At 40.0% G+C, this 26,609-nt stretch overlaps 1 protein-coding gene across 2 annotated transcripts in view; it reads left to right on the top strand.

The window, feature by feature from the left end:
* Positions 1 to 26,609, top strand: part of LOC112115937 (leptin receptor) — a 58,759-nt gene that overhangs the window by 17,063 nt on the left and 15,087 nt on the right. For both annotated transcript variants that reach the window (XM_026655933.1, XM_024213171.2), the window contains exons 5-10: positions 5,569 to 5,774; positions 9,864 to 10,009; positions 10,767 to 10,911; positions 15,050 to 15,343; positions 15,529 to 15,646; positions 22,291 to 22,490. In XM_026655933.1, the coding sequence (XP_026511718.1) occupies positions 5,569 to 5,774; positions 9,864 to 10,009; positions 10,767 to 10,911; positions 15,050 to 15,343; positions 15,529 to 15,646; positions 22,291 to 22,490 (1,109 nt within the window). The remainder of the gene's footprint in view (positions 1 to 5,568; positions 5,775 to 9,863; positions 10,010 to 10,766; positions 10,912 to 15,049; positions 15,344 to 15,528; positions 15,647 to 22,290; positions 22,491 to 26,609) is intronic.

Genomic DNA, 26,609 nt, shown 5'->3' with positions numbered 1-26,609 from the left:
GAGGCTAGAAAGATGAGACTTCTGTGTTTTGTTTTTTCCCCCTCTTAGTTTTGCAAAGTACAAAAGCATTTTGCATCCTTTTGCAGATTCATCCTGCAGTGCAGGAAAACATGGATTTTCTGATATTTTGCAAGGATCTAAAGTTTTATTCCAGTTTCTAGACGAAGCTCTTCCCTGTCTGGGAAATTTAGCAGTGTGTTAACAACTGCCTTGAGCTGCACCATTACCCAAGTTCGAGGTCTCTGTATGCTCTGCTCTCTTCAGTATCATTTTCTCTGGCACGTCAAAAAATTACTGTAATTCCTACCCTGAAAGAAATTTGTCAGCTTTCTACTCCAGATTCCCTGAGTAAGTTGATTTACACATCTTCTCCAAATTATCGACTTACTTACTGCTAATGCGTTCATTCTCCTCTCCAAAGACTATCAGTAGTATTTTTGCTATTGTTTTTGCCATTATAGAGCAAACTTATTTAACATTCCTCATGTGGTGGTAGTATTTTTTTTTCTCCCAGGAGTGAAGGTCAATTATAGTTTTCTTTAGCAAAGCCTGATGTTCCGAAGGAATAACTGACTTGTTTATTTCATGTTTTGGTAAAGGGGTAGCTTCCCCTGTTGGCTCACTGCCTTTCGCACGCAGGCCAGAATAGTTTGAAAACAGTCCCAGTTTTAAAAGTATGTTTTCATGGCATTTGTTTCTCTCTGGGAGGCCTCAATTCAGAAACAAGTGCCAATATTCTCATATTTAGGCCATACAAGCAATGAAAATAATGGCCTTGTTTTGTTATAGGCTCCTCAATGGTTCACATATGGCCTTTGACAGCTCAAGTGTTTCAGCATTAAAAAAAGGATTTTTGATTCACCCACCCCCAAGTATTACAGGCTTGGTCTGACATCATTAACAAAAAGTGCGTCATGCTGTCCATTACAGAGCAGGTCTGAAGAATAGACGTCAGTCAAATAGGACTCTGAAAATATACTTCAGAAAAGATGCTAGTAACAAGAGGGCTGCCAAGATGGAGATGAAATCATTGTCAGAGAGCTGCCTCTGCCTTTTATGGTACAACTTCCTTGGAAGGAGAGACCTATTTAATCCTGTAGCTTTCATAAAATCTTAAAAATGGAGGGCTGGAAGTGACCTTGAGCGGTCCTCTAGTCCAGCTCCCCTGTGCTGAGGCAGGACCAGGAAAACCTAGACTATCCCAGACAGGTGTTTGTCTAACTTGTTCTTGAAAACATCCAATCATAGGGATTCCACAACCTCCCTTGGAAGCCTATTCCAGATTTTAACTCTTCGTATAGTTAGTTTTTCCTTAATATCTAACCTAAATCTCCCTTGCTATGGATTGAGCCAATTACTTTTTGTGGATATGGAAAATAAATTATCACCGTCCTCTTAACAGTCTTCAAATATGTAATCAGGTTCCCCCTTAGTCATCTTTTCCCAAGACTAAACATGCCCAGTTTTTTAAATTTTTCCTCAGAGATCAACTTTTCTAAATCTTTTATCATTTTGTTGTTCTCCTTTGAACTTTCTCCAGTTGTCCACATCTTTCCTAAAGAATGGAACCCAGAACTGGGCAAGGTACTCCAGGTGAGGCCTCATCAGAGCCAAGTAGAACGGGACAGTTATCTCCCATGTCTTACAGTTGCGAAAAAGACTAATATTCTGGGACATAATGAAAGGAGTGTCATATGTATCGCATTGTTGACTCATTCGATTTATGATCCACTATAACTCCCAGATCCTCTTCCGCCTCGCCAGTTATTCTCCATTTTGTAGTTGTGCATTTGACTTTTCAAAGGGAGGGATAGCTCAGTGGTTTGAGCATTAGCCTACTAAACCCAGGGTTGTGAGTTAAATCCTTGAGGGGGCCACTTAGGGATCTGGGGCAAAAAGTCAGTATTTGGTCTTGCTAGTGAAGGCAGGGGGCTGGACTCGATGACCTTACAGGGTCCCTTCCAGTTCTATGAGATAGGTATATCTCCATATATTTATTTATATTTATTTCCTAAGTGAAGTATTTTGCACTTGTCTTTATCAAATTTAATCTTGTTGAATTCAGATCAATTCTCCAATTTGTCAAGGTTGTTTTGCAATCTCTCCCAGGGTGGTGTCCTCCACAAATTTTGTAAAGCATTTTACTCTCTCCTGCACCATTATCCAAGTCATCCAGATTGTAAAGGGCTGAACCTTGCTTAGTCTCCCTCCATGCTGCTCTTCATCAGCAAGTCGGCAACACAGCACTTGGGTTTCTACTCTGCTGTTGGCTCCAGGCCATAGCTGTTCTTTGAACACTCTGAACATAAGAACGGCCATACTGGGTCAGACCAAAGGTCCATCTAGCCTAGTATCCTGTCTTCCAACAGTGGCCAATGCCAGGTGCTTCAGAGGGAATGAACAGAACAGGTAACCATCAAGTGATCCATCCTCTGTTGCCCATTCCCAGCTTCTGGTTCTGAGATTGCACCAGCCTAGTTCCTTTAATACCCTAGGATCAATTTCTTCAGGCTCTGCTGACTTGAATACATCTAATTTCTCTAAATATTTTTTTAATCTGTTCTTTTCCCTATTCTGGCTTGTGTTTCTTCCTCCTTGATGTTAATATTATTGTGTTAACTATCTGGTCACAATTAACCTTTTTTAGTGGAGATTATAGCAAAATAGGCATTAAATGCCTCTGCCTTCTTGATGCCATCTCTGGTTGGCTCTCCTTCCCTGCTGAGTAGTGGGTCTGTACTTTCTCTTGCTCCTAACATATTTATAGAACCTCTTCTTATTGCCTTTCCCCTGCTAGGTGGAACTCATTTTGTATCTTACCCTTTCTGTTTTTGTCTCTACATGCTTGTGCTATCTTTTTGTACTTGTCCTTATGAATTTGTCGATTTTTCCACTCTTTGTAAAATTAATTTTTGATTTTCAGGTAATTAAAGCACTCCGATAGAGCCATATGGCCTCTTACTATTCTTCCTATCTTTTCTTCACATCAGGATAGTTTGCTATTATGCCTTTAATGTTGTCTCCTCAAGACACTGCCAGCTCTCCTGAACTCCCTTTTCCCTTGGATTTTCTTCCAATGGGATCTTACCTACTAGTTCTCTGTTTCTGAGGGTCTGCTTTTTTGAAGTTCGTTGTTCTTCTTCTACTGCTCTGACTCTTTCCTTTTCCTTAGAAATCATCATTTCAAGGTCACTTTCACCCACATTGCCATTAACCTTCAGATTCACAACCAATTCCTCCCTCTTGTTCAGAATCAGGTCTAAAATAGCTGCCCCCTTGGAAAAGTAAAATAGCAAACTCAATATGTTCAATTAGTTCTTGGAATGTACTGGGGAACAATGTCTTGTTTCAGAAGGTGGAGGAAATTTCCAACAGATATCTGAGTAATAAAAGTGTCCCCATTACAACCATGTCTTGTGTTTTGGATATTTCTGTTCTAATAATGCCTCATCCACCTTCCTCTCCTGATTTGGTGTTCTATAGTAGACCTTTAGCATGACATCACCCCTGTTTTTTCCCCCTTTATTTTCACCCAGGGACTTTCAACTGGTCTGCCTCTCACCTCTTTCTGGACTTCAGAACAAGTGTATATATTCTTGATGTATAAGGCAACAGCACATCCTTTTTTCCTACCCTGTCTTTCCGGAACAAGTTATATTCCTCTATACAAATATCCTGGTCATGCAGTGATGTCAAATAAGTCAGAATTTAGTTTATGGCTAATACTGCCAGTTCTTCCTGTTTATTCCCATACTTACCGCATTTGTGTAGAGACATCACTTCTTCACCCTTTCTCTCAGGGCCCTGTGTTCACTGCTGATATGCTCAAGGTCATAGAAAGGCACTCATTTGTGGTGAATTGTATAACTCACCTGTGGCTTTGTTACTCGTCATGCCATTAAAATAATTGTACTAGACAGTCATGCATTCTGTCTACCACTGAATGTATGCAGTGGTTCACTTGTAAAGTTTCTTCCATTTTAAAAGATACTCTGTTTCAGAGAGATTTCCTACACTTAAAATAGGAATACTGCTGATATTGCTCAAAATGGAAGAAACCTTTGGGCTGATTTCCCCTGTGTAACACTAGTGTAAATTGCAGTTATTAGGGTTACATGAATGTAACATGCAAGGGAGTGGAGAATTAGGTGTTTTAAGTGCAACTTGTGTGTGTGTGTGTGTATGTAAATGTATGTATCGAGGGCCTGTGTAGTGATGTGTACATTAGATATATTGACTGCCCTCTCAAGTTTGTAAAATGGGTTGTCTTGATGCCATTTCTTGAAAGTGACTCAAGGAACATTGTTACATATGCTTTAGAAGTGTGATATAATGCCTGTCTGAATCAGGTACTAGTAAGAATTGAATGAGTTTTGACCTAAATTGCAGTGTGACAGCACACATCTCCATTTGTATGCACCATAAGACTTCATATCAACAGTAATATATTGTACAGCTGATATATTTCTATATGCCCTAAATATTGCATATGTTTCCTTTAAAAAAAATTCTGAAAGCATAAATGTATTCTTCCAACACTGGAAAAATTGATCCAACTATTTTTGTTAAATAAACATCTTTATTTCTTGTTAGCAGTTCAAGTGCTTTCTGTTGAAAATTTTGGAAGGTTTTATTAAACCATATATTTTTGTAATAAGACTATCTTCATTTGTATGCTAATCTCTAAAGGAAAGTATTCCAACATGTGAAAAATTCATGAAAACAAATCTGGAGAGTTCAGCCAGAAGTAGTCTCTTGGGCTGCACTTCAGTTTAGAAAGAAACAAAACAGAATACTAAAGAGTTAGTTACTAAATACTTTCCACGAGCCAGTCCAAAGCAATAGTACTATTAATGCCTGGGATTAAATGAGATTTGCTTTGCTAAGAAAAAGTCAAATTATCTACGAAATAAACATGGTATGCCTTCAAAGTAAACAATGCTTCATCATCTTGGAAGTAATCACGTAAAGTTAGATTTTTAGAGTACATTCTTTGTGATTTGTATATACAATATTTATCAGTTATAATCGAGTGTAGTTGATAAGTAATTTAGAAACATATCCTAAGCATGGACCAAATTCTGCAGCTTGTTGCGCACACAAAATTCTGGTTTTGCCTGAATAACTTCAGGATTTTTTTATTATTATAACACTTAACGATAAATTTTGGAAGAGATATAAAAATTCATGTTTAATCAGCATCTGACTATTAGGGATTGGGATGAGACCTTCATGAGTGACAGATTATCCCACAGCTGCCAAATGGAGGGTTTCTTAAACCTTCCTCTGATGTAGCTGGTTCTGGCCATTGTCAGAGACAGGATACTGGAGTAGATGGTCTGACCCAGTCTGGCAATTCTGATGTTCTTGGATCAGGCCTCAGAAATATCTTTCATTAGGCTCCTTCTCCGCCCCCAAAGGTACACAGACTGATCTGTCTCTTGTGCTTTGCTGTTTTCAGTACTATTTCTACTGTTTAATCCAAAGTGGTGAATCTAATGGAATATGCAGAAGATTGTCCAGGACATGATGCTTTTTAAATATTGATCTATTTTTTTTCCAATATAGATCAGAGTTGTCATTGGAAGACATGTCTACAGGTTCTCTAAAAGGCAATTTCATGGTTACTCCCTGCAACTGCAATGGGTCTGACAAGTACGAATGTCACATACCTTCACTGAAACTCAACTACACTTATATTACATGGTTAAACATCATAAATGGGGTAACACTTCTTCAGTCACCTTTAATGTCAGTCAGACCCATAAATATTGGTAAGTTTTCAATTTATTGTACGCCTTTTTTATAGAAAGCAATAACAGGAAGTCCTTATTTTGTGACTAGTCAGTTTTTGCAAGGACTTCAGCTGTAGCTATGTTAATTCTTCAGGGTAACTTCTGCAGGCTGATGTGTATCTCCCTCCCCCTTCCCCCCCACCCCCAGCCTTCCTAGTCTCTGCCCTTCTTCAGTGCAAATCTATGTAGAAGGAGGAACAATGTCTTGGGGCACCTGAGCATTCACTTTGAATGCAGGAAGGTAGATCAATATGTGGAGAACAATGGTCTGGTTCATAATTATTATCTAATTTGTAACAGAAAATAAACTTTTTGCTATTTGCTGTAAAAATAAACCTGCAAATTCTCATCAGCAGTATTTGCATATACTCTCTCACTCTCATTTTGACACTTCCTTCATTAAAGGTACAACTTCTGCATTTTTAAAAGTGGAAGATTTATTTCTGCTATTTCACCAGCCTATCAGCTCAGTGAAATCAGATGACAGATACATTTGATGTTACTTTGTTGCCATCCAGTCTGCATAATTAATGGTTGATAAATATTTTCTGACTAGTTGGGACGTTTTTAGCTATAATGAAAAACTGTTTGTTTTTTTCTTATTAATGTTACTTTTTGGAAAGCAGAATTAAAAACCTTTTGGATGAACACTTCATCTTAGTTGCAAATGAAATTAATATTTTTGGAGATGAGGTGATTTATTGATGATTACATACTGATTTCATTTGAATTATGTCAGTAGGATCAATTTACGTTTCACAGCTGCATCTGCCAATATTAAAGGTGACCGCAGATATAACTCATGAAATCTGTTCTAAGCAATAAGTAAGGTCAGAAGGTCATTTTTGAAATGTATAATTTTTAATAATAATATGTTCTGCCATTAGTGAGCTTGATAAAAGGAATAATGAGTTTTAAAATAAAAAGATGAATATTAGCTAAGTGAGTTGTTTGCTTTGCACACACAAGCCATAGCAACAGAATACATGGCAACAAAATGAGAAAACATTGTCTACCCATGCAGCCACTTAGATTACAATATGGTAATGTTCAGTCTTTTAAAAAGAGTGCTTCTGTACTACCATAAAGAAATTGTCATCAAAATGGCAGAATAAAGTTTTTAAAAGCAATGGACCACATCCTGAATCCTTCACTCTTGCCCGTCTCCACTGAAGCTAGTCAAAGTGTGGATTGAATTAAAGCTGCCACACACAGATCGCGAAATTTGGCCCTAACTATTTAGTTTACACTGACTCAAATATTGATACATTTGGGCTAGGTACTGATAATGTCATCAAAGCTAAGTAGTTCCTTACTCCTTGAATACTCCTATTGATTTCAGTGAGACCACTTGTAGCATAAGCAGATCAGAAAATGACCCCCTTGTATTTAAGGACCCAAGTCTGTAATCTGATGCATGCAGGTGGACTCCTGTTTTTGACCAGAGCTCCATTCAAATCAAAGAGGCTGCATGTGGGCTCAGGGGGTCTGCGCATGCAGATCGAATTGCAGGATGCAGTATTGCCTTTAATATGGCCTTCTGAAGCACTGACTACAAAACTCAGAAGTTCCTCATTTCCAGGTTACAGACACAGGCTTGGCTGTTTACTCTAAACTGAAAAATACCATTTGTGATGGGTTCCCTCCGATGTGCCGCCTGAAACTGAGGTACCACTGAGCCCGCCTGACCCACCAGCCTGGGTTCCCTTTATACTGTACTGCTGTGCAGCCTGCCAAGCCCTCCCCCAGGCTTCAGCCTGCACTTTACCAGCACACATACAGGTAGGGACACACCCAGGTGCAGAAACACCCAGACGCTGAAATCAGCTCTGCATGGGAAGGCTCAGCTAAGGAACTGCCCTGTGCACACCCCCTCTCTAGAGGGTAAGCCCAAAATTATACTGTCTTGCACTGCACAGAGATCTGTACAGCGTAAGCTCATGAAATTTGCCCCCCTCCCTCAATGTGAAGAGGAATATACATAGCTTTCAGCCCCAAGTATGATTTCCATACACTGGTTTTAGACAAAACAAAAATAAGTTTATTAACTACAAAAGATAGATTGTAAGTTCTTATAAGGGATAGCAAAGCAGATTACCTAGCAAATAAAACAAACACGCAATCTAAGATCAATGTACTAAAGAAATTGGATATAAATAACAAATTCTCACCCTAAATTTTGTTTTAGGCAGATTGCAGAGATTCTTGAAAGCAAGCTGCTCTTACTTGCAGTTTAAAACTCTAGATATTCCTTTTACAGGCTAGAAAACCCTCTACCCTGAGTTCAGCCCATCTCCCCTAGTTCAGTCTTTTGTTTCTCAGGTGTTTCCAGCAGGCTTCTTTCTTGGGCGGGGAGTCAGTGAAGAACAAACAATGATTATGTCACTCCCCTGCCTTAAATAGCTTTTACATGTGGCGGGAACCCTTTGTCTCCCAGTTTGTTCCCATGCCCGGTCAGTGGGAAAACACTGGTATTCCAAAATGAAGTCCAGTATTCAGTGACTTGGTCATATGTCTCTGTAGGGCCATAGCAGCCATGACTCGGAGGCTGTTAGTAGCATCCTTTGGAAGGCTTTCAGGTGGGAGATTAGCATCTTCAATGACCTATTGTTTTCTCTAATGGCCCTTCCCAGCCAGCCATCTAGACTGATTGCATTCTGTCTAGGGGCTGTTCCCCAGGGGTAAACACATTTGTAATAGATGCATAGACAATACTCCTAACTTCAGATACCAAAATGATACATGCATACAAGTAGGATAATCAGATTCAGTAAATCATAACCTTTCCAATGATATCTCGCATGCCTTATCTTGCGCAAATACATCATAATTATTCCATACTCATATGATGATAATATTACCACAAAGAATATGGGGCATAATGCCACACCATTTATTAAAGGTGTTTATCCTGAGTGAGAGAACCTCAGTGTTTTCTTAACAAATGTACCCAAAAAGACAGGCCAACCACAGTCATCACTGAACAGCGATAAATAAATTTACTCAGTACCTGGTAAAAGTAGAATCCAAGCTTCTTGATTTTTTACCCAGCATGATTATTATTCATAAGTAGTTGTCCATTTCCTCCCTCTGGAATGTCCTCTTTATCTCTGTTAGAGTCCTGCAAAGCCCTCATTTTCCTTCACTTCATTTCAGCTCTCCTATAAGGCCACCTTTCATAGCCAAAATCCTAGTAATAATAGAATGGATGGGACTACTTTACAAGCCGGCTCCCATTCAGCAAAACATTTATGCGTGTGATTGAGTGCTTTGTAGAATTGGGACCCTAGATAGCAAGAAGCTGATTCTGGTTTAAGGCAACTACTAGACCAGGAGTGGCAGAACTTACTGACCCTCTGAGCTGCATATGACAATCTTCAGAAATTCGAGAGCTGGGGCACGTCTGCTGGGGCTTGTGCCTTCAGCCCTGATCCCCAGCAGGCAAGCCCTGAGACCCCCAGATCATCTTTCCCCCAGATTTTTGCCAGGGTTTGCTGGCTCTACTCGGTCACATGATGCTGCCAGGTCCCCTCCCTGCATGGCAGCTGCTGGAGCCGGCAAGTTGGAAGCTGCGGTCGTGAGGAGAGGCAGCGGCAAATAGCTGGGAGCTGCAGGAACAGCCACTGCTTTTGCTACTGCCTCTCCCCACAGAGTTAAAGCAGTTGTTTGCAGCTGCCTGTCCACTGGAGCTAATACCTTGGAGCTGCAGAGAGGGGCCACTGAGGGTAAGGGTGTGTGTGACTCAAACTGGTGGGGGCTGAACCTTTAAATTGTGCCTCCCCCCCCAGCAGGCACCAGTCATCTCCGCAACAACATGACCCAATAGTTAACCATGTTTGCTAAAATACTGCTGGCTATTCCGTTTTAAGAGTAATTTAGGCTTCTATTATTTTCTGTAAGTATATTTAAATCAGAGTAGAGTAACTTCTAAAAACATAAAGCTTAAGGACAAGACTTAAAAGAGAGAGAGGTCACTGATTGAATGGTGGTGAATACAAACATCTCAGCCAGCAATCCTTGACGGTAACTGGAACATAAAATAGAAGCTTGGTTTTAATATTTTTACAGTAAAGCCTGAACCTCCATTGAACCTGCGACTAGAAATGACAGACAAAGGACAGTTAAAGATCTGTTGGTCCAACCCAGTACTAACACCATATCCGCTTCAATATGAAGTGAAGTTTTCTGGGAACGCTACTCAAAACGCCTGGCAGGTGAGTGTACTTGTTCTATTGGTATTATTTTATTTATTTATTTATTTTTATTGAAGATGAAATCATTCTAATGTTGTATTTAAGGAGACTCTGCTGCAACTGTCTGTCTAGATTCCACAGTGGCCGTGGTCTACTCAAAACTTGAGGGAAGAATCAATCTCAGGGCAGCTATTAGTGCTCATTTCGCCAAACCTGCTTGGGTCAACAGCAGACTTTGAATTCAGGATCTACAGCACTGAAATTATTAGCCTTTGCTGAATGAGCAAAAGGACTAAGTTGCTTAGCTGGAAGCAGTAGCAGACTCATAAACCCATATATGGAGCAGCCACGAGAAAGGGACAAAGACCCGCCCCCCTCATAGTATGGGTTTCACCTACAGACCACTAAACCCTGTCAACAGGTAAATCCTGGTCCCATTGAAGTCAATCACAAAGCTCCCATTGGCTTCAGTGGAGCTAGGATTTCTATGTGTGTGTGGTATATAGTTCTATTAACGAATCACTTTTCCCACTGTCACAATGCAGCTATCTCGGGGGTGAAAAGCAGCATCTATTTAACAGCACACAACAAAATACTGTAGCTGTTTTCTGCTGGCGTATGTAACTTCTAACCTACTTGATTTAGATGTGATAAAGTTGAATGCTTTTGAGCAGTCTTACTAACCCTCAAAATAAACAGCTTCTTTCCTTTGATTTCTCTCATTTTTCTGAAGTGGTGCAAAATAATAATGTTAATGGCTTCTGATCTAATTTAACAGGTGGTTGAGATTGTCATAGAAACCTCCCTCATCATAGGCAATATGCTGGTTGGTTCTTCATATTTAGTTCAAGTACGGTGCAAGAGTCTTCATGGTCCAGGATTCTGGAGTGATTGGAGCACACCTTATAATTTAAACACAGAAGGTATGTCCTCTACAATAATTTAAATAGCCATTGTTAGGACTGGAAATAAATGTGTGCATATATTATTTGATATGTATTACACATGGATAAAGTGTCTATATGCATTCTACTACAAAATCCTACAGCACATGTAGGCAACAAAAGTGCATAGTAAATGCTATAAATAGTGCAACAAAATTTGGCTACACTTAAAGGTTCCATTGTCATTATGCCAACCCAAAACAGAGTATTCAGAGGAGCCTCCCAGTCTTCAGTGAGGAGCCTTTACTAAGTTTAAGTAATGCAATTTAAACTCAATTTTTTAGCAGACGGTATAAGTAAATCTGTTTCAGAACTGGCACAAACTTGCATGTAAAATTCAAAATTACAGAAGTTTATTACACACATCAATTAAGCGAGTAACTTGAGTTATGAAAGCACAGATTCCTGACATGTTGCATGGTAGTGGCTCCTCTGAGGCCAATCAGATGGGTTGAATCAAAGGGGGTTCCACTGAAAGAAAATACCTTAATGCCTCTTGTATTCTGTTGTTAAAGTCTACAGTGAGAGAGAGAATTTATTTGGCAAGTCATTATCCATTCATCTTGATCGCTCATTTATGTTGCCAGTGTTTCCAAACTCAAATGTTCAAAAATCATGAGTCAGCCTCACCAAAAATCATGAGATCAGCTTTAAAATCTTGAGATTATGTAAAAATAATAGATTTGGTGTTCTTTTTATTTGCCTCTTCTTTTTGAGCCTTTAGGATGCATTGGGGTTACATTTTGAAGCTTTTTCTGCAGCCAGAAGGGTCAGAAACTTTACTTACTGTTTAAGAATGAAGGCAGAAATTAGCAACACTGTATTGTAAATTGTCCTGTGTGGTCAGTCTGGGGATGCTGACAATTTTCTTGCAGTGTGTTTCCCGTTCTTCCCTTATTTTAAAAGGAGATATTTCAACCTGTTTTGCTAAAGTTATCCTCCTAGGAATTATATAAGTGTATGTGTGTGGAAAGAGAGAGACAGAGAAAATCAAGGTCCAGACACCCCAAGGGGAGACAGGGGTCTGAAACCCAGAAAATAAGCACTTGAATCAAATGGTTGTAGCCAATGTTCTTGTGTATACAAAACATGTCAAGTAAGATCTTTTATGAAATCTTGTAATGTCTTGAACTTGATAGTCATTAGGAGATTTGTATACAGGTTCTGGTTCTGAATGCATGCATGTATATATGTGTCGCAAATTGTAATTGTAACGATAGTAACTACAGCATCACCTCCCTGTAGTGTGGTGAGGCAAACTGGCAGGGCCAGGCCAGGTATTTACAGGACACCGGCTCCAAACACCTAGCATTGTTCAGCCCGGAAGAGCCAATGGCAGACCATTAAAGTTAACGGGAAATATTGAAACTGAAAAGAAAACCCACGGCTGGGAAAACCGTGCTTTGTATAACCAGGAATTTCCATAGTCTGAGAACAAGGGGGGGGAAATAACAAACCTGCAAATGCAGTTAAAAGGGAAGGTATTTGGAGTACAGGCTATCCAGAAATAGAGGACTAGAGTCTAAGCAGGGTGCTGTCTGTGAAGCACTGGATCCCTTCTAGGACAGAGGGTACACTTGGAAAATGTTCTGGGGCAATAGGTAACTTGTGTTAGAAAAGGGAATTGAGCTAATGTAAAAGGGTAAAGCCAGAGATTGCGTCTTTGTTTTCTGTGTAACTTGTATGTGTTTGTTTTTCCTCACTATTTTATCTTTGAATCTATGATTTTTCTATTAAATAAAGTTTTTGTTTATTTTTACCTCAAGCAGGTCTCTGTTGTGCCACAGTGTGGAGTGTATGTGCCAAAGTGAACTGATAATTGGGGGCAAGTTTCACCCCTTCAGGGGTGACGAACCAGAGGGGGAAAGTCTGTGTGTCTGGTAGTTAAGAACTCAGGGAGACGGATCTGCGAGGACTCGGGACCAGAAGGGATTGTTGAGGTTACCCTACAAGAATTAAGTAGGCTGGTGGAAGCCAGGGTGGGACCTAATCTTTGTTGGCTGGCTACTGGTGTCCGAATATCTGTGAACGGAGGTTCACGCTCCAACCACTTGCAATAACAGATTGTAACGGACTCAAAAGCAAGGGAGCAAAGTACAAGTTTATTATTTTCTTCTGTTTATTTTGGGTTAAGAGAAATAGAACAAATAAAGGGGAAAATGAGCCAGTTAGAATCCTTGGACACAATGGATAAAAAGCATCTTGGGAGCTTATGTTAGAAATATGGTTTACCCCACAAGGGGAAATCAGCGGAGGATCTGAAAAACTCACTCATGACGTAATTTGAGCAGAAGGAGAGAGAGGACGCAGGGCTGGGAAACCAGCCAGACTTTACTTCCCTACAGGAGAGGGCCACTCTGGTAGAGCTGACCAATTACCGATCTGCAGAGACAAGGAGGCGTATGAGCACCAGGTGCAGATGGCAGAGCTCAGAATGCCAGAGAAGAAAGCCATCAAAGAGGCAGAGGAGCAGGCCCACCAGAGATGAATGAAGGCGATCCAGGCAGCCCAGGCCAAAGAGGAGACAGTGGAGTGGGCCCATTAGTGTGCTTTCCACTAACACTGGTCAAAATGTTCTAAACTGGGTGCCTCAAATTAAGCACCCAAATAGCTAACCTGATTTTTTCAGAGGGAGTGGTCTTCAAAAAGAGTTGGCATCTTCTGATTATTAGGTCAGTTACTTAGGTGTGTAAATATGGAATTAGGTAGCTAACTTTAGGCACTCACATTTGGAAACTTACACTGTACCTCTATACATGGGGTGTGTGTGTGTGTGTGTGTGTGTACATATGTACATGCCTTCAGAGAGATTGTATGCACAGATAAAAATACAAATATGTACTGTTCATGGAAAACACTGAGATTCAGTAGATATTCTCTCTATTTAATATTCTATTGTAGGATATTAATTGTATTAAACACATTTCAATGGCCAAAAATCATGTTGCGATAAGCATGATGACAACCTTAAAGAAAGTAATTTCTTCTCTGCAGGGAGCTCAAATTTGCCTACTCTCCCAATGGCTAATGTTAGCATTAACCAATGGAAGAACAGTAAAACCAGCAGGATAGTTGGTAGCAACAAAGAGGCTGCTTTGCATTCATGCAAGCACATTAACACTGGGAGTACAAAATGCTGAAACCAGGCAGTTATATTTTTATACAACTGATTAGCATTATGCTCTGATCTGTATTTAATCGGAAAGTCTATGCTGACGACAAAGAGAGAGTGCTTTGCACCACTGTTCTAGAGACTGTATTTTGGAAGCATCTTGGTCCATTATGAGTGTAATTATTCCTTGAGATACTAAGGAGAATTGTTCAGTTGATGCATGTCTTCAGCTTATTATATGCTCTTTGCGTTGGTCCAAATAATGGATGGATTTTTCAAAATAAACTTTAAAATATGAATCTTCTCACCATGATGTATGCATTGTTAACTGAGGGCACATGCACCTTTTGTGGTGTGTGATTGTACAATATATTTTGTATGTGTTTTTGCGTGACAAGCGCTCTATAGATGGGCCTGTTCTATATTGCAAACTCTTGTCACAACACTGAAATTATTACTGTTTTTTCTAAAGTTTGAAAGAACGCCTATTGACAGAGGCTTTTTATGTTCAAATCAACACACTGAAGTATAATGTCTAACTCTTCATGCCGCTTGCGGTTTCCCAGCGTTTCCTTTTCACTTGCCAACACAGTTGCCCATCCAGTTGTACAACTGCATGTTTGTGTATGCAACACAGGTGCACTCTCCTGAAAATGTACTCCATGTGTAAGATTATATAGTATGTTATGTGACCTTGCGTTTGTTCCATCTCATTTATTACATCATGAGTAAGGATATTAAAGGTGAAAGTCCATGCAGATATAAATGTTCAAATAGATATAAATAATGATAAAATAAGTCATGGGGGTCTCTTCTGCTGCTGTCCCTGTACCCATGTAACACTCATTAAATTGTAAGAGTTGGACTCCTGTGTTTAGGAGCAAGATTTTGATAGAAATAAGCATTTTTGATTGTCCTATAATTTTGTAAAGCTACCTTTTTGTGTGAAGTTTCATATCGCTTAAAGATTCTTTTTCTGTTTTTTCCCCCCTTTCCCTATAACAGATGTCATGTACTTCCCTCCTAAGATACTGACGAGTGTTGGTTCTAATGTTTCCTTTCATTGCCTCTATAATGATAAAAACAAGATGATTTTGTCGAAGAAGATTGTTTGGTGGCTGAATTTAGCAGAAGAAATCCCAGAGAGACAGTATACACTTGTGAATGATCGTGTTAGCAGAGTTACTCTTTTCAACTTGAGTGCAACAAAACCTAGAGGAAAATTCTTCTATAATGCATTGTACTGTTGTAATCAAAACAGGGAATGTCATCATCGATATGCTGAATTATATGTAGTAGGTAAGATTCCGGATGACTTCACTTTTTTTATAAACTTCAGTATACTTGATATTTTCAAGTCAGAACATTTCAGTTTATGATTCCAAGAAGGTTTTTGCAGACAACAGTGATTTATAATGCGTAGTTTTGTCTCCTTAACAGTTGTATCTTTATTTGTATTAATATTTTTAATGTGTTTTAAATAGATGTCAATATCAATATCACATGTGAAACTGATGGGTACTTAACTAAAATGACTTGCAGATGGTCCGCAAACACAAATACATTGCTTGTGGGGAGTTCTTTACAGTTAAAATACTACAGGTGTGTATAGTTTTTAATGTATTATATTTGTTTGGAAACTGTTACTTTGGAAATTTTAATGCAGTAATAGATGCTCCACAGAAGTGAATATAAAATCTGAGCCATTGTGGATCAAACTTTCACCTAGTCTTCCAGCTGGCTTCCAAAATGGAACCCACAGGTTCCAGCAAATCTCACACGTGTGCACAAATTAGGTGATAAGAGCTCAAAGTACCCAGTGTGGGTTGTATTTGCACATTATTCAGCACCTGCAAAACTTGTGGACACAATTTTGGAGGCCAACTTTGAAAATGTGGACAAAACATGTTCAAAACTAAAGCAGAAAATATTACTAAATAACTGTGCTATGAGAGTTTGGTTTGATTCCACAGGCAGCAGGGCTGAGTCCTGGCAGAGCAAACGAATATACCTTTTAAGCCTTCTGTTTTCTTTCAAACTCTGTTCCGGTTTTGCAATACAAATGCCCACCTTGCTTTGCCACAATGGATTTTGATTTGTATGGCTTTTCACAATGGGAAAATTTACTTGAATCATAATTTGTATGACTGAGTCTAGTTGTTCATGTATATTAAATTACACCCAACTTTACACATACATGGTGATTAAATATATGACGGCAGAATTTGGCTCACTCCAAAAGAAAAAGATCTTGTTCAGAAGGAGGTTGTTACTTTACAGTTTTAACAGCTTTAATGGCTGGAGCAGTTTTCAGTTTGCTACTAATATTCATGGTCTAATTTTCAGAAGGTTTGGCCTGGCCCTTGAGGCTTATATTTGAACTGGAAGGTACATGCAAGCTTAGGACCAAATTCTGATCTCCGCTATGCCAGTGAAGAAGCCAGATACTGGAATCTTCATAGATGTTCTTTGGTGTAACAACTTTGGTCTCTTGCATAGAGATGTTTGGTCAATAGAATTCAAATCCCTGCTGCAGAGCTGGGGAAGCAAGGTTCTGTTCAGACCCAGTTTTCCTCTTGTTCCTGCGGTTTCCCCCTTATTTCCTAATTCAAAACAATTCTGACCATCCACACTAGGTAGGGCCTAAAAGGTGGGTTTCCTACTTGCAGAAGTGGAGACTATTTCACCATAGAAGTTAGAACAATGCTTCGTATATCCTAAACCGTTTCCCCTACATCAGCTTCTCCAGCCATTGGTTCTTCTCTGCAGTCATGGTTACTTTTTCCTGTCATCCCCTGGTACCAAATAATTTCAGAGAACGTCACATGTTTTTGTCTCTTCCTTAGGTCCCCAAAGCTTTCATTTTTGTCTGTCCTTTGGACAGAGTAGCAATACTACTAGGGGAAAAATGTGTGGTATAGTTGATGCACCATTCATACCTATGTGCCAGGAGTGCCCTATGAAAAGGTCTCTCTCACATCGTCTAATAATTTTAAACACAAAAGATTCCTATAACTGCGCTAGTACTTGGATAAATAAAATGGAAAAACAAAACCTCCCTGAGCAGAAATCATTGGATTTATTCCCTACTGGACTAGATGGGATATGTGAGAATCCTTTTGGCAAAGAAGCTTAAATCAGCACTTACGGTCCTGCACACACTTAAGCCGCGATTCAGGAAAGCTTAAATGCTTTCTTGAATAGGGATGGATTTAAGTGAAGAGCTTTCCTGAATTGGGCCCCACAGTGTGAAGTGTGAGTGGTTCCACTGAACTCAACAGTATTTGTAGGATTGGACCATAAATACTAAGTGATGGGCACTATAGTGAAGCCTTTGATGGATGGAACAATAAACAAAACCCTTAGGATTTCATATGGAAACCTTTTCTGGGACTATATTGTGACTAGTTGACTCCTGGGCTAAATGTTGCCTTGACTACCTGCTAGAGTCACTTATGTTGGAATAAATACCTTTTCATGCTCTTCCCCTTTCTTTCTCTCATCTTTCCATGTTGGTCTCAAACATGTCTGATAAATTTGCCTGAGAGAAATGGTGTTTCCTAATATCTATAATCTCGTTATAGGTTGATGCGTAGGTCAGGCATTGACACTAACACGGTGTGTAAGTGCATGCCGGCTTTCTTGTTTGTTTGTTTGTTTGTTTGTTTGTTTTTGTTTTGATTCTGTTGAGGTTTTATTAAAAAAATATAAATCTAAATGAGAAGAAAACATTTTGTATGAGAATAACTAAAATAGAAAATAAATTTTAAAAAAATCTGACTAATGGCAATATTTCCAGGTTCTTTAAAACAACAGACAACTTTGTTATTTTCAACATTTGCCTGCAACATTGTGAACAAGAACACACAATGTACCTGGCCAGCAATAAGCTAGAAACCTAAGTGAAATTGACCACTTTGTTTTCACTGCCCAAACTGAATGAAATGCGAGGTTTAAGCAGCCACCATAAATATTTAAGAATAAACTTTGATTTGAAAAATTCCTTCTGTTTTAATAATCTAAGGTGGTGATATTAGAAAGACTGTGAAGATAATTTAATATATAGAAATGGCTAGGTGGTGCTTATCAGTGTCCTTTTGGGGGTATACGAGGCCATCCTGAAAATTGGAGTCTAAAGGTTAGAGTTAAACATGCTGTATTTGCATCATTCCTGTTTTTTTGCTAGAAGCATGAATCTGTTGTGCTAGTTTCTATTTTCCTCACAATCACTGATGCAATTAAAATGTGGCAAATAAAATCCCATTCTACACTCTAGTATGATGCAATATTTTGCTCTTTCACTGTTTGATGGGGCTGTTATTCCACCTTCCTCTACAAATCAGCACCGCCAACAAAAACAGCACACACCATCTAATAAAAATCCAGAATGATGGGGTAAATCTTCAGAACAGAATGTAGCGATTTAATATGCATTCGTTTTATTGACATTAACAGGAGAAATAACTAAATGTACCTCTTAGAGTCCAATTAAATAACCAGTTACATCTCTGGTGGGTAGTTCAAAAAGCCTGAGCTGCACAGGCCTGGATCCAAATTCTAGTATCTTAGGGAAAATTTGAAAACATTCCTCTTTTTCATTAGCCACATTAGCATTTTTCACCACCCCCACACCCAGTTCCCACTCTGTGATTCATCTGAATCTGATTGCTAGGTATGGATGCTGGCAGCCTGTCAGGATTTATTTTAACACTACCTTATCGGGTAGGTTTCTAAAGGGGATTTCATTCTCATGGAGCTCCAGCCATGTGTGTCCAGTTAGGCAGAATCGCCCATCACACATCAATCTGCCCTTTGGGAGCCAGACCCTCAGCAGGTACAAATCAGCATACGCTCATTGAAGTCAATGGAACTATATTCATTTGCACCAGCTGAGGATCTGAACCAGGATGTTTACCTCTAACACATACTCCTCAAGTTTTCTGCCATCAGCGTGTCCACTTCCTGGCTCTTTTCTTACGGCTTGTTTAACTTTTAAGCTCAACCGAATTAAGGCTACATTAATTCTGACTGAGAAGGTCCATACATGGGTTTAATGGAGTTTAACAAATCCACTTTAAATTCACACCTGTAGTTAATTTGGATAAACTTTTCTGTGTGTCCCCATGTAGACAAGCCCTTAGCTGTTTTCTCTTGTTGCACTATGTCCCCAGGAGGTCTTCCAGTGGGGAGAGGTGGTTGTTTGGTTCCCCCCTCCCAACAGCCCCTCTGCTCCATTCCCCACTCCTTTTATGTATTGCAGGCCGAGGGAACAGGGCTCCAATAGAAGAAGTGGAGTGGACCTGGTGGATTGGAGTTACATGATCAACACTTTTGCACCACAGGCAGGAGGGGCAGAAGGGACAGGAAGAGAAAAGAGATGGGAAGTACAGAAGAGGAGGGAAAGGGAAGGTATAGGACAAGAGATCTAAAAAGGAGTGAATGAGGGAAATACAGAGATGTAAGGAAGTGAAAGAGAATGGGAAAGTTAGGAGGGGTCTAGAGGAAGGGGAAATGGATGGAGAAGGAAAGGAAAAGGACATAACTAAGAAGGAAGGGAGGGGTAAAGGCACAAGGGGTGTGGAAGAGGGAACCAACGAGGGAAAAATTCTGTCAGACATTTCAGGTGTTAGTATTCTACTTTTTGTGGGTCTTTAAGCCACCGTGCAGCATCAAAAGGTTGAATAGTGTGGTCTAATGCACCTTATACATGGCAATGAAGAGCCATATTTTGATATTCTGTATTGTCCCAATGGCCATTCCAGTTAGTGCTTTTGCTATGTCCTAAATTCACCTCCATATTCTCGATTGTCTTTACTAGAGTAGGAGAAGAACTTACTTCCCTTCCTACAGTTGAACAGGTAGTTGGGACATAGAAGGAAATCTTCTGTATAAGCGTGTCTTACATACTTGGTGTCCGAAATCAACAAGACAGTTGGCTGTAGAAGGGCTCTAATGGGGCACAGAATCACGGGGTTGTATTCTGAAAAACGATAACTGAGTAAGCACTGACCACCACACTGGCTGGAGAAGCTCTCTCTCCCTTATTTTATTTCTTTATTTTAACAAATGTTAAGTTCTTATAAAGTGCTCAATTGATAGCTCTGGAAACGGAAGTCCTCCATGTATCCAAAGAGACTTGGCTAGGGTGATCCATGCATTTGTGATCTCTGGGCTTTATTATTCCAACTCGTATCTAGGAGAAAAGCCACACTCCTGAGAAAAGATCTCAGTGGGATCAAATGCAGCTGCCTATATGCTTAGCAATACTAGTTTCTGTGAACAGGTCGTTGCTCTCTGTACTGTTTCCCCATTCAACAGAGAGTCCAGGTCAAGATGTTTTGTCCTGATAGCTAGGGCCCTACCAAATTCACAGTCCATTTTGGTCAATTTCATGGTCATAGGATTTTAAAAATTGTAAATTTCATGATTTCAGCTATTTAAACCTGAAATTTCACAGTGTTGTAATTGTAGGGGTCCTGATCCAAAAAGGAATTGTGGCAGGGATGTGGTACTGCGACCCTTACTTCTGCACTGCTGCCTGCAGAACTGGGCCCTCAGTCAGCAGCCGCCATTCTCTGGCCACCTATCTCTGAAGGCAGCAGCGCAGAAGTAAGGAAGGCATGGTATAGTATTGCCACCCTTGCTTCTGTGCTGCTGCTGGCAGGGCACTGCCTTCAGAGCTGGGTGACAACAAGCAGACACTGCTCTCTGGCCTCCCAGCTCTGAAGGCAGTGTAGAAGTAATAGTGGCAATACTGTGACACCCCCCCCTAAAATAACCTTGTGACCCCCCCGGCAACTCTCTTTTAGGTCAAGAACTCTAATTTGAGAAACACTGGTCTCCCCCATGAAATCTGTATACTATATGATAAAAGTACACAAAAGACCAGATTTCACGGGAGAAGACCAGATTTCACGGTCCATGATGTGTTTTTCATGGTCATGAATTTGGTATGGCTCTATTGATAGTCAAAGCTCTCTGTGCGATTGGCCCTAGCTATTAAGGAGGTTGGCTCTTTTTTTATGATCATGACCTCCCACCACAGCTACATTCCACTGGCCCAATGAAACTGTCATTCACTAGGGAGAGGCTCTTGAGTGCAGGCAACAGAACTGCCACAGGCGCTGGAACTAGACAATGAAGTTCATTGTCACGGGAGGAGAGAGAGCCCATGCACACTCGGAACTAAATGTGCAAATCCTATTTTGACTCAACTTTATCTCAGTAATTCCATCACTTCTCCCGCCCCCTCCCAGCACACGTGTGCGCACACACTCACCCCCCCAGGAACTCTCTATGCCATTTCTTCTGGAGGCTGGGAAGGAAGGAGGAAAGAGATTGTTCATGCTGCTTCAGTTTTTAAATACATGGGAAGTGGTCAGAGTCTACAGAAATGGGAGGAGGGAGTCCTATAAATCCCTACATCAAGTTTAAAAAAAAAAAAAGTGTAAACTCCTAACACTACACTGCCAGCATTCTCAACTGTGCTCTGGAGGAAATACTTCTGGAGCTCAGAAGGTAATTCATTATCCACGGGGCCTTTCAGGGCCTGATCCAAATCCCACTGACTTCAATGGAAGGACTCCTATTGACTTTAGTGAGCCTTGGATCAGGCCCAAACTCCTTTACCTCTCTGCCCACACTACCCAAAAAGTTGCCAGTTAATGAGTGGCAAATGTGTAGGTGATCAAGTGCTGTGAAAATCCTGTCTTCTAGGTCAGCAACTTATTTTACATAGGCCACAACATCAGCCATCGGATAACTGCTTTCAGTCAGGCGTGGGCTGGGTTGGAAGTGGTAAACTAGAGGAAAAATCTTTGGTATCTCATTACCATATTGCCTTGAGCCATGCAGTGCAATTTTAATTAAACCAAGCAAACCCTCAAACGCTAAGAATGATTATAATAGTTCTAATTTTGTAAGCATGGCTAGAACACCAAGAGGATAAAATATTTTTTCCTGTGTTTAATTGAAAGTATCATTTCCTTTTTATGTTTCAATGTTACTTTGAAAAGGGTGATCCTCTGTTGTAATTTTGGAGAGGGGAAGGGAAGTGCGCAGTTTATAAAGAAATGTTGTTATGACTTTGGGTTAAAACATGGCATGAGAAGTTCAAGATTTCCAATCAATATTATTTCTAAGCCTCAGCATGACAGCGTTTTCTTAACTTTTCTTTGGAGTTTTATTCATAACAGAAACAGCTCTTTGTTGAAAATTATTAATTGAATGTTTTCATCTTTTTTAAGGAATAGTATCTATTGTTCTGACTTTCCAAGTATTCCTCCGAAGTCAGAGGCAAAAGAATGCCATTTACAGAGGAATCATTATTACGAGTGTACATTTCAGCCTATTTTTCTTTTATCTGGATATACCCTGTGGATAGAGATAAAGCACCAACTAGGAACACTTGAATCCCCACCAACCTGTGTCATTCCAGCAGATGTGGGTATGTCAAAAGATGTCTTTAATATCTTTTTCTTCCAGTAGTGGTCTTGGACAGCAATGTCTATATGCTGTAGGTGGCGGTGTTCTTCGTGACCTTTTGGATAGCTCAGATTCTGGAAGGAGCTGCAAGGTCCTGATTGTAAGACCACTGAAGTCAACGAGACCCTTTCCATTGACTTCAGTGGGCTTTGGATTAGGCCTTATCTTCGCACAATACGTTTTCAGCTGAAAGAACCAGTGTTTACTTGTTTATCAATTTGTGGCTATTGCAGAGAAATTTACAAGAAAGGTTGGATTTAAAAAAAGGTTGTTAGTTTTTGTTTTTGTGGGGGGGGTTTTAATTCATGGCACACAAAAAAGTGCATTTTCAATTATTAGTGGTACGGGAAGGAAGGAATCATCTCCGACCTTACCTTGAAGTCCCTCCATAGCTCTGCCTCTCCCTGTGTGCTTGCTCTTATCTGATTGTGTTGTCCCTATCCTCTGCTGTGCCAGTGATGTCAGTCTTGTTTGTCTGTTACCTTCTGCTACAAATGTCTCTGCACTTTCTTCCATGCTGCCTTTAAGCATGGAACTGCCTGCCTAAATTGGTCCATAAAGGTTATTGACTACTTCAAACCCTCCTCCAGACACCCCTCTGCTGTGATGTTTACAAGAAATTACCCAGGCACGGATGTCTACATTTTGTGGCTGCCCGGGGTAGCTGATGTCCTTTAAATAAATAAAAAGATAAAAATAAAAAAATACAAAGAAAATGAAGTTTAGCTGGAGCCACTAGGAATCACCGAGCAGTTGGCTATTACTTCTGTAACTATAATTCTTATTTCTCCTTCCCTCCTTTTGTTTGTCAGACTCACTTGTTGCACCTTGTCTCAAATTACACTGAAAGCTTTTGGAGTCAGAGATTGTCTCTTATTGTGCTTGTAGAAGGACGAGCACAGTGGGACTAAAATCCTGACTGGGGCCTCTAGGCGCCGTACAAACGAAAATAATAATGCTAACCTGAAAGAGAATTGATCACCTAGTTTCACTCACAGGCTGAAGATGTTCATTGCACAGTGTTTCTTCTGATGTATATTTCTAAACAGACCCCAACTAATATTTCAGGATTAGTACTAAGGAGAGGGAATAATTACAAATCCACTTAGAAATGGTGTGGTAAACTCATGTTGGAGTGACTTCAGGGACCATGGGTGAGCTGGGCCCCATGGATTTGAAAGTTTGACTTTCACTCAAATGTTACAGGGTTCACGTTTGCTTAGAAGAGGCTTTAAAAAAGGAGCAGAAATAGAAAAGAGGAGAGAGACTACTGGAAAAATAAACTATAAATACTATACACAGAGGCACTCATTCACCTCAGTATAGCTTTTGGGGGAGAGTACGAATGTATCCCTGCATAGCACAGAGTTCCATTCACTAGAATAACTTGTTTTTATTGTGAATTTCCCTTACAAAACACTTGGGTTTAAATTTAAGGATAAAAGTTTCACACACAAGAACTAGTTTTGCTAAGCCAGAGCCTGATCCAGATCCCTCTGAAGTCACTGGGAGTTATATTAGGCCCCTAAACAATGCCTCAAGAGGCTTATAAAACCTCAAACCTTTTCCCCCATCCCTAATTATGTGCTACCTACTCCTTTAACAACTGATTTATCCCTAAATACCTGTTGAAACTACCTGTTGAATAGGGTTTTATTCCTGTTTTAATATCTATGCTGTGCATCTGTATATTTTCAGATCTTCTCTTAATTCTTTGCTATGAAGGTTAATAATTCAGATGCTCCAAAAAAGTTTGCACTCAAAAGTGATACTGGGGAACTGAGCTTTTCGACAGTTCTGCTTTGGGGGCTCCAGTTTTGGCATGTGAGAAGAAACTGGCAGTGAAAACCGATGTTTTGTGATTGACTTCTTTCTGATTGCCCGGCCAGACTGACATAAGAACCATAAAGAGTCTGTGCCTTAAATTTCTCCTAGCCTTGAATTAAAAAAACCACCAAAACAGCAAATTAACCCCCACCAATGAATAAACATTTCTGTGAAGGCCTTGTGGCCCATATTATTACCTTGAACATTTCATTGTATAGTTGAGGTCCTAGACTCCCTGGTAAATTAGATTGTTGATCCAGCAAAACATTTAAACACATGTAACTTTAAGCATGTGTGTGTTCCCATTAAAACCAATGGGATTCTTCATGTACTAAAGTGCTTTTGCTATTTCAGGGCCTTCCTAAGGTTTCCCCATAGCGGCTTTGCAGCAAGCGGTATCTCTTAAGTGGATTTTTTTGATACAGGTGTAGACTGCAGGTTTAGCTAGGGTGACCAGATGTCCTGATTTTATAGGGACAGTCCCAATTTTTGGGTCTTTTTCTTATATAAGCTCCTATTACCTCCCGTCCTGATTTTGCACATTTGCTGTCTGGTCACCCTAGGTTCAACAAACTTTCTTCTGTAACACTAACAGAATACTTTGCTTAAACTTGTCTTGAGGCTACAGGCCAAACCAATGTCTGCTAGGAGTTTTCAGGAATGGTGCCTTGCAAAGTCCAAAGAGGTTTACAGTTTGGACTCATCTAAGTCTTAAGCCCCATGTAGGTTTTCCAAAGGACAAAAGAAAAAGAGTTTTGCAGGGGCAAATTTGTGCTTCACAAAATTTCTGCCCAAATATTTTTCACACAGTATATGAAAGCAGAACTAGCATTTTCCCACCCATCTCTAGTCAATATTTGGAACAAGCACTTCTCTCTTTTTTCCAACTAGACTGCTAACGCACAGCAAGAATAGAACAGAGTAAAATATTATGTTACGGGAGCAGAAGACCAAATCCACACAGATAGTAAGACTTCAGCATAAATTAAACCAAATCTTCCATTGCGAGCTAAAATTTAAATGGAGGGAACAATGACCAAAGGAATTGCCCAAGGAAAAACCCCAATGCATTATGGCCATACCTCTTCCCTAAGGGGTTTTGGGACGTAAAAATGTGTTTTACATTTTGCTTTTTGTACTTAGTTTTCCCAAGCACTGCAGAGAGCAATGAGTTAACGAATGATAGTACAGTGACAGTGTGGGCTAACAATGTGGCCATTTTTGGAGTTCACAAATAGTTTTGAGCATTCAAACATATTTAAATGAGTGCAGTTCAAGGAGGTGGTCCTTTGTGGTTCAAAAACACGATTCACTCTTTTCATCCTGTTTTGACAAATGTGTTTGCAGATTCTGTTGAAGCTGACGTTAGCAACACTGACATATTGTAATCCTGGCCTTCGGTGCTCTTTCTCAGATATGCATGTACCATTGCACATCTGTGTTGGTCCTGTACTTGTATTGCCTATACAGCCTGCCAAAAGAATCTTGCACTTGCCAATGCAGCAGCTGCAAGTTACTAAAGTAATGTAAGTTCTTAGTGGGATCTAATAGATCAAATATCCATTAGTTTTCAGGCAGAGGAGAGTACTTCTAGTATACACATTGTACATTGAGGCGTGCTGGCAAATGAAGGCTTTCAGATATACTTGGCCTGAAGAGTTTTTAAAAGTCTGAGTTACACACTGATCACTCTAAACACAGTGGAGATAAGATAAAGCTGTTGAGCTACAGTGAGTGAAGCACGCTCTGCACCGTACTACTAACAAAGTGGTCATTCTAGTTCTCCTTACCCTGTTGTTTTCTTCAGCTTTTTTTCTTGCTTTTTAGTAGGGTTGCTCAAAGAACTTTGAACAAAACATTCTCTTGTTGCAAAATGGGGCTTTGTTGAAATCGAAATTTTCCATAGGAAAAGAGCAATTTTGGCAGAGGTTTCCATTTGGAAAATCAAAACATTGAATTTCAAGTTGACTCCATATTAGTTTCTGCTACTGCCTGAGCCACTGCAGTGCATCATGGGAGTTGTAATTCTGGGTTACTCATGCCCCCATTTTCCCCTTTGGGCCCCCAGTCCCTAGCCCTACTTCATCTTCCATGATGCCCCACTGCAAGCTCCCTGTAGTAGAGTCTCCAGGAGGTAGCATGGCACCTGAAATGGATGCAGACACCAATGTTGACTTGTCCCCACATGAGACAATGATAAACCAAAATGAAATGTTTTGACATTTCTGAATTGAAACTTTTCTGAATTTTTCAT

This window comes from Terrapene carolina, unplaced genomic scaffold (assembly GCF_002925995.2).
Source record: "Terrapene carolina triunguis isolate 2854851 unplaced genomic scaffold, T_m_triunguis-2.0 Scaffold211, whole genome shotgun sequence".
Classification (NCBI taxonomy): Eukaryota; Metazoa; Chordata; order Testudines; family Emydidae; genus Terrapene; species Terrapene triunguis.
This window is presented reverse-complemented; position numbering and strand designations above follow the sequence as displayed.